The 8,914-nt window shown below is 30.1% G+C and overlaps 1 protein-coding gene across 1 annotated transcript; it reads right to left on the bottom strand.

Moving 5' to 3' along the window:
* Positions 1-245: 245 nt before the first annotated feature.
* On the bottom strand, positions 246-4,247 carry LOC114193776 (WAT1-related protein At4g08290-like). Its single transcript, XM_028083708.1, has 7 exons — positions 3,947-4,247; positions 3,037-3,099; positions 2,621-2,737; positions 1,397-1,640; positions 1,114-1,272; positions 804-955; positions 246-700 (listed from the first exon to the last, which is right to left on the bottom strand). The coding sequence occupies exons 1-7, from the start codon at positions 4,147-4,149 to the stop codon at positions 451-453; spliced, it is 1,188 nt and encodes a 395-aa protein (XP_027939509.1). The 5' UTR covers positions 4,150-4,247; the 3' UTR covers positions 246-450.
* Between the last annotated feature and the right edge of the window lie 4,667 nt (positions 4,248-8,914).

The raw sequence follows: 8,914 nt of genomic DNA on the forward strand, positions 1-8,914 counted from the left end.
CTTTAATAAAATAAAAAATAATTTAATTATCAAATTAAATATATAGTACTTTAATTATTTGTAGTAGGCTGTGAATGATGAAGTTTGGATTACAGCAGAATAAAAGTATTTACTTCAACAATAAAATAATTATTTTCAAGTTTTATCTTGATCTCATATTTGAATATGAGTATCTTTGGTTTGAATCAGATGTGATTAGTGAGAATAAGTTTGAAACAGAGGTCTAATGTATGAGTGGTTTAATATTTCAAAAGAAACCTATTTTGGATAAAATTGAAAGATATAAACTCATATGGTAGGTGAATCCCAGAATTGGAATAAAGCCATCGAAATGGGGAAACATTGGAGAAAACAAGTAACGTCACAAGTCACAATACATGAAATGATGATGGAGTACTACTATTACTACTGTTACTAATATTAAGGTCCACTTAGATTGACAGTGATCGCTCACTGTTGCAGGTTCTCTATAGTCACTGTTCTTCCTTCTTCCATGTCGTGGTTTTTGTCTCCAATTATGACCAATTGAGGTTTGTTATCATTGTTGTCTTCACTTCTGAGTACACTAAGTGGTAGCTGTTTCTGGCGTTGCAGGGTCACCTTTTCAGGGGACGCTGCCATCAAATTCTTCTTCTGTTCCTTAGATTTTCCCCACACAACTAGGTAAAGCCCTACTACCACCACAACTCCTCCTATAATGCTGATACAATAACACACCAAATTCATCACATAGGTGAAAAACAAGTTCATGTTCCCGAAGAATAATTAATTTTTTTTGTAAAGATAAAGAAAATATAGGGTACCTTCCAAGGTGGAGTTTCTCCGAGAGGACTATGCAGGCCAAGGCTGTGACTATGATCATACGCAGGGGATTAAATGCAGTCACAAACACTGGCCCTGTGGTTTTAATAACCATGCCTTGCACGTAAAATTGGATTGCTGATGTTACTATTCCCTGCATATTTTGAAAACTTGTTAACAAAGAAAAAAACTAATGTTTAGAATGTGAAAACTATGATTATTAGCTTCCAAGCACACTCTTAAGGGTGGTTTTTGTATGACAAAAAAATTTAACTTGTGTTGGGCCTTTGAGCCCAAACAATTTGTACTAACCGAATATGCATAAGCAAGAAGCCTAGAATCCCAGCCCACAGACCAGACATGGGTATTGCGCTCCATGAAAATTGTAAGTACACCGCTTTGAAGGGCACCCAAAAAGCATACCCAAGTTGCTAGGGACATCTCTGCTGGGTACTTTTTCAATGTTATAGTCTGCACATAATATTCAAATCATGCATAAGTTTCAGCATAATCATTTCTCTATCTCTAACTAACATGTGACTTTGTTTAAATTAAATGAAAAATGTATACATATGATGTGAATGAAGTTAATTACTTGTAATATGTAGAAAGCAGAGAAGCCAGCACAGCCAATGAGGAGAAAACATGCACCAGTGAGCCAATGAGTTCCAGAAGGGTCGTTCACATTCTCAGGCTGGCCAACGTTGGTGGCTGATGAGCCTGCAATGTTAATAATAGGACCTTTGTACAGTGTCATTAGAAAAGCACCTCCCAGAGAAACCACAGTGCCAATCATTTTTGCTAAGCATCCAAACTCTTTAAGCTTCATACGCTCCAATCTGCCCAAATCAAATTAATACATCGTTTTAGTTAGCTTGATTTTCCATTATAATTGATTTATAACATTTATATTAAAATTATTTTTTTTCTCTTTCTTAATAAAATGATTTTGTTTTTGCGTTTCAAAAAAAAAAATACTACGAAAAGTTTCATGTTGGAGATGATTTTACTATTAATTATGTTGCTTTCAATTTGATTAGGTCAATAATGAATATGAAAACATTTAAGATACAAATATGGATTAAATTTGATCATTTAGGCCAAGAAATTAGTTGTTGTGATAAAATGTTGAAGTACAATTTTAGTTTCAAGACATTCGAATAATTTGATAGGAAGATATTTATTATAACAGTTATACCTAAAATTGGACATACAAAACCTAACAACATGGATAGAATTTACCATATCAAGAAAAGAGGCATAACAACATCAATACAATAACAAATCGACTATAACTTATAAACTAATGCTATTAATGACTATTAATTATGTTTTCTGCGTACTGTTAAGAAAAAAAAACATTTTAATTATTATTAGTTTATTTCCTGTTACGGATTTTGGGTTTCTCCTAATTCATCGAGTCATGGATCAATTTTATTTATTTACATATATATATTTAAGATATAATAAGCAAGCATCGTTATCAACTAATTCATATATATTTTTTTCCTTTTCTTTTTCCTCATGCAAAAGACACTATAGATTAATTAATGGGTTTGGTGAAGAGATTAAGAAGATGACACGCATTAACGGGATGTTTGAATGCGATGACATCGACTTATCACTACATATACTTGGTGTAAATTAAATATACAATAATCACCAACCCCATGCTCTTAGTAGTGGAATCTACGAAGGATATTCACTGGTACGTGTTTGGTTTATGTTAATGTTATGCTCTTTTGTATGCATCAAGCAACTAATCAGTTAATTAATTCACTAATTAATTAACATGTGACATGGCTAATATCTTACATACCTGAAAATGATTGCTAGTACGAAGGTAAGGGAGGGTACGGAATTCATCACTGCAGATGCAAATGATGCTGAGGTGTACTTCATTCCCAAGAAGGTGAAGCATTGATCTAGTATTATCCTGTAATCAATAAATAACAATTTTAAATTACTTTATTCATAATTAAATTAATATTTTTTTTAAAAATATATATCACTTAATTTCCTATAGATTATTATTTTGGTAAATAACATAATAAGGACTAATTTAGTATTTATTCTTTTATAAATTTGATTATATAAAAATATATTAGATAGACGATAATGATGCTAATTTCATGAAATTATTATTTTGATGCAAATTAGTATTTCTGATAAAAACATGAAAATAAACATTAGGTCATTTGAAATATGGTAGGTAAGTGGAATAGATGACGTTACTCGACAAAAGCCACTGCCATAAGCTCTGAAAATATCCGAACTGTCATCTTCGGCCTAACTTTCCTGCAAATTAAAATAAAAATGGATAAAGACTTTAGTTAATTAGCAACTCCAGTTATTTTACTGTAATTTTTATATTATAGATTTATGAATGATAAATTTTGCTTGCTTTTAAGAAATGAAAAAACGTTAATGATATAGTTATAAAATTTAATATAGTGTGACATTGCATATTATTTGTTTTTTAATTTTTATGTTGTAAACAAGTGTAGTAAAATAAATTATTAACATTTAATCTTTCAACAGTAATTAAGGAGCAGAAGATTCACAATAATGCTTCTTTCACAGGATGATTTTATAGTGAAATGTGAAAGATGATTTGTCTCTTCCACCAATGAAGTTATAGTTTAAGTATGAGTTAAATTTAATGTACTTTTAACTTATTTTCTAATTTTCTAAAAAAAAGAAGTAAGTGTTTGTTTTCTTAAGAAAAAACTCTTCGAAACAATGCATCATTTAGAAGCATTCAAATTCAACATTGTGTGAGAGTTGAATAAAAACATTTATATCTCACATTTTAAAATTAAAAGGAAAAAGTTGTTTCTTTCAAGAGAAAGTAATGATCTAACTTTCTAGTTTGTGTATGTGCACTAAATTAAAAACAGAAAAACTAGATAACACAACCAGAACCCACCATTGACGAGAACAACGAAAAAGGTGGCTGGAGTATCATGTTGATGAAACGAAAAACATATCCTAAAATTTCTATTATGGAACAAGCAAAACATGCATATATTTTTGAATGCAAAATGTTAGGTATTGCAAGATGCAAGATGCAAAAGCAAATATGTGGTTAAAATGATCTAACAATAGTTTGATGTTAGGTATTGGAAAACAAGAAGAGAGAAACCTTTCAAGAAAAAATGCGAATGGACCAAGAGCCACAGTAGCGATGATATTGCGATAAACAACAAAAGCATAATGGCTCATGCCCTTGTTGAGAGCATCCATGGTGATAAGGTACATGCCAGCAGAACCAAATTGCAAGCTCAATATTATCAGATATGCTTTTGCATTGCATAACCACTCATAAAACTTCTTACAACATTCCATTGCACTTCAATCTATAATCTTTCTCTTTCTCTCTCTCTCTCAAGGTTTCTATTGTTTTTCTAGTATTGTGTCGGATGACTATGTTTTTGTGTGGTGCTGAATGCAAGAACCACGTTACGCTTCTCAGTATTTATACACAAACATGTTGCTTAATTACTAGTTAAATGATTTGTTTATTGCTTAATCGAAAATCCACTACGACAAAAATTGCGTGATGACTACAGAGTTTACTTTCCATGAAGTTGTGTGGCACAAGAGAGAAATAACTAATAAATAGTTCGTAGGGTTCGAACTTTATTTCAAAGAAAAAAAAAAAAAACCATTGGTGTGAAAAGATGTGTTCCTTTTCATGTTTATTTTTTTATTTTTCTTCTTCTCTTCATGCAATGATGATGGCCAAGTTAACGCAAACACTTCATTTTTGGAAGCTTTGATGAACTCTCCCAACTTTAAGATATTTTTTTGTCGTATTGCAGCACAAACATAGTTGTGGGTTGATTGATAATACTATATCGGTACTCATTTGTTTTTTTATTAATTAATCAATACTTTCGAATTACATAGGAATTTCTCTGCCTTGACTCTTTGATTTCTCATATCGTTCCTACACACCTGATCCACGTCAAAAATATTTACAATGTTTACAATCATCCTATACTTGTTCAATAAAACTTCAACGAACCTTACTAGTGCAAAAGAAGGTATTCATGTCCCAAGTCTCTGCATAGTATCTGATGAAAAAAAAAGAAAAATGCGCGAGTAATTGAAAATAACAAAATTTCCGGAGTGACGTAAATGGGAGCTAAGGACATCCCTCATAAATTTTAATGTTTTTTTTTTTTCCGAGCAATTTATTCTTCTTCATTTCTCTTTTTCGCGATTACAGCGTTTTTTATTTCTTCTCTGATCCTGGTGGCAACCCTCTTTGCCCTCTTTGTGACTGCATACAAAGATTTTGTTCTTTCGTCTCTATGAGTGATTTTGCTATTGGGAGTTTTCTAGTCTAAACTTCAATTTTTCTTTTGAAATTGATATCATGATTGTTTTTTAAATCTCAATCACTACAACGTACAAGTATTTCCGTTGAATTGTTGTTGCTTACCCTTGCTATTGTATTCATATTATTTACATATTTAAATTTTGAATATTGAAATTAATTGTTAAATGTTTAATTTTAATTATTGAATGCTTGAAATCAAAAGTTAAAATATAAAAATAGTCAAAATGAGAGGGAGTAAATGATTATTTTTAATACGTATGAGTGACTTAATAATTAAATCAATAGTTTGTTTACAATTTTAGAGATTAAATTATAGGTAATTTGTACAATATATTGTAAAATAAATATAGGAAAATGACATTGATGTTATTTTTCAGGTATGGCATGGAAGCGGAAAGAGCAAACCAAGTAGATACAGGTTGACATAGATACTCATTCTTTGTACTACAAAATTTTAACATTCCCAACATTGAGGTGGTAATGAATTGCTATTGCCACTAAATGGAGGGATTGCAACATTTCTGACACAAGAATGTGTGTTCGAAAAGCATAAAGAATACATTCCTTGTATCAAATATAAAAGGTCTGGATGCATTTTCGTGCCAGTTAGTTGAATGATTCTTTGCAAGTTAATTTTGGACAATTCTTATAATGACACAAATTTGTTTTTATAATTTTATTGTCTCATTTTTTATTTGCGTTGCAAGAAATAAGACTAGTAGCCCAAGAGAAGAAGAAATTGAGTGATGCACTCCACCTACTAATGTGAACAGGTTATGCATTGTTGGAGCAACGACTCATAAAGGTTCAAGTAGAGGTGGCAGGGATAGAGTTTGTAGAAGGATGCTCACATCAAAGTATATGGGAAGATGACATTACAATCTGCACATATCATAGTTGATGAAAATCATAATTCCAAATATACATATTACTACTAGGGATGACAACGGGGTAGGGTGAGAACGAGTTTTGCTATCCCATACCTATCTCCACACAAAAAATTCACCCCCATCCCCATACCCAAACTCAACGAGTATCCAATTTTTGTCTCATCCCTATCCCCACCGGATAACAAGTATAATCTCGTACTCATACCCGTACCCGTTTTCTTACTACTTTAATATTAATTTTAATTAATTTTTATAAAATAATAAAAAGTTACGGTAAAGGAAATATGATATTATAAAATATTCATATTAGGAAGATGGTTGTTTATTCGGTATCAAATACTTTGAAATAAATTATAATTGTTTACATTTTAGATTAGAATACCAAATAAAATTTCATGAGAACCAAAATATTTATTAAATTTCCAAACATTAATGAAACCTTGTTGATAAAATTTAAAAATATTTTTAAACAAATATAAAAGGAAAAAAAATCAAATTAAAATATATTTTAAATGTTTGTTTACTTCAATTTTTTAAATTATAATGAATCTCTTTTTTATACACTAATAAAAGTTATAATACACCACTTGATCAAAATGACGCAAAAAACAAATAATAAACATAATAATAAAATTTTAACATAGATCTTGTATCTTTTGAACTCCAATATATGTTGGATGGTATTATAAAAATATTCATGGCAATTACATTAAATTTTTATATTGTAGTAAATAAAAATTATTTATACAATTATAGTGAAAAAATTAAAGTATGATTATAATGAGTTAGAAAATAAAAAATAATTATATAAAATATATCGAAATAGTATTTTACATGATGAAAATAAACAAAAAATAAAAATATTAAAAAATTAACAAATGTGTGTCTTATAAAAAATTTGGAGATTATTGAAAGGAATCGCACAAAGAAAAACAAATGTATAATTAAGGGTATGATAAGATGAAAAATATTTTAGAGATCTAAGAAAACTTTTCAAATATCAACATATATACTCAATAATTGAGAAATAACAAATAACAAAAAATGTTTAGCGAAACAAAAGAGTTCTTCACATGAAAGGTTTATGTTATTAAATAATAAAATTGAGTGTATTAAAGATTCTCGTGTGAAAGTAAAATATACAATAAATAAAAATTAAAAAATAATAGAAATATTCAAATGTTAGAAATAATTTTTTTTAATTGACATACATCATTTTAACATAATTGCATAAAGGTTATGATAAGATAAAAAATATATTGGAGATGTGAATGAGTTTCATAACAAACCAAATAATTAAAAGAAATAAAAAATAGAAAGTATATATATATATATATATATGGTTATTTAATTAATTGTAAATATTTTAATAATTTAAACGATGATGGAGATATGGCGGGGATATGTATATTCCCATCCCCATACCCAATTGAAAAAATCGGGGATTCCTCATACCCATACCCAGTCAATGCGGGGATTCCCTGTCAAAACAGGGACGGGTTCGAGCAATACCCACAGGGGTGGGTTTATTTGCCATCTCTAACTACCATTGTTATTTCTCGATTTCATAAGACTCATAATTAGGCTTAGATATATGTCACATGATTGCTTAGTTGAAAATGTCACACAAGGCTAATATTTTCCTCGTGCTCGAGACAATATTTTGATAACGGTAGGAAGACCAAAGATTATTTAGATCCTCCACCATCGAGAAATGACAACTCTTTAAGTGATAATGCCTTGTATAAACTAGAGATGCAATTTAATAATTGAATCAAATTCGATAGTCCTTGTAGCAAGAGTTTGATCAGAAGTAGGAGTCCTTTGCTCGTTCTCAACAACATATTCGTGGAACAACTTATGAAATTCTTGAGTAGTAGATGACCCTAAGAAAGTAAAGACAAGATGACCAAATCATTGGATGACATAAAATTAAAATGCACTATACGACCATGGGAAAAATACAAGTATTAGGCGAATAGGAAAAACTAGACGAGTAGAGCAACAATGCATCAAAAGAAATAAAAGATGAATGTACAAAAAGAAACAAAAAGCGTAAGATCTTGAACATAGAACACCAAAAGAAATTTCTATTAAGCTAAACATTTAACTGAGACACAAACTACAAGTAGACAAATCAAAGAATACACCAAAGTTGTAAACAAAGATGAATATACAGGATTACAAAAATAATAACTAAACAATAATAACAGTTGAGAAACATGATGAAGAAATTAGAAGTGTGACAATGAAACCAAAAGCTCATTCATGAATCCTTTAGAATAACACTGGCATTTATGGTCATTAAAACACGTTAAACACACAAGTAAACAAACAAGGATTCATGAGCAAGACGAATTGCAAAGAAGACAATAAACTTAGAAAGTAAACAACCATAAAAGATGCTTGTAGAAAATGTACTTAATTAGTCAAAACATAAGTAAAAAAATGGAATAAAGAGACACATGCAATAAGTAAAGTAAAGCTTAAGATGAAACAAAGCGGAGCATATTTGCTAGAACAATTATCTGGAAAGCCTATACCAAACACATGGAATGTGACACATCTGAAATTTTACTTTAGTTAATATTCGCGGCTAAAAAATAGAAATGCTTGTAGATATTGTAAAGATGACACTACATGTAACCCTGGGTGTAGTCTTTTTCCTCACTTGGTCTTTTATCCCTAAGGAGTATTTTGGATAGGGAGGTTTTAATGAGGCACCCTTATAAATAAAAAGGGTTTTCCATACAGAATTCGTGCAAACTCCTATACAAAATTTATCTCGCGTTCCTTGCTGCTTACATATGCGATCCTGGTCGAACAAACACTTATCTCGCGTTCGCAACCACTTACAGAAGTGATGAAGCTCCTT

This window comes from Vigna unguiculata, chromosome 8 (genome assembly GCF_004118075.2).
Source record: "Vigna unguiculata cultivar IT97K-499-35 chromosome 8, ASM411807v1, whole genome shotgun sequence".
Taxonomy (NCBI): Eukaryota; Viridiplantae; Streptophyta; class Magnoliopsida; order Fabales; family Fabaceae; genus Vigna; species Vigna unguiculata.

What these genes read in the sequence shown, in the direction of transcription:
- LOC114193776 (XM_028083708.1), bottom strand. Translation starts at nt 4,149, where the DNA reads ATGGAATGTTGTAAGAAGTTTTATGAGTGGTTATGCAATGCAAAAGCA. An exon ending in TTCTTGCTTATGCATATTCG is followed by an intron (nt 956 to 1,113) that starts GTTAGTACAAAT and finishes CAAAATATGCAG; the next exon opens with GGAATAGTAACATCAGCAAT. An exon ending in GAGAAACTCCACCTTGGAAG is followed by an intron (nt 701 to 803) that starts GTACCCTATATT and finishes TTATTGTATCAG; the next exon opens with CATTATAGGAGGAGTTGTGG.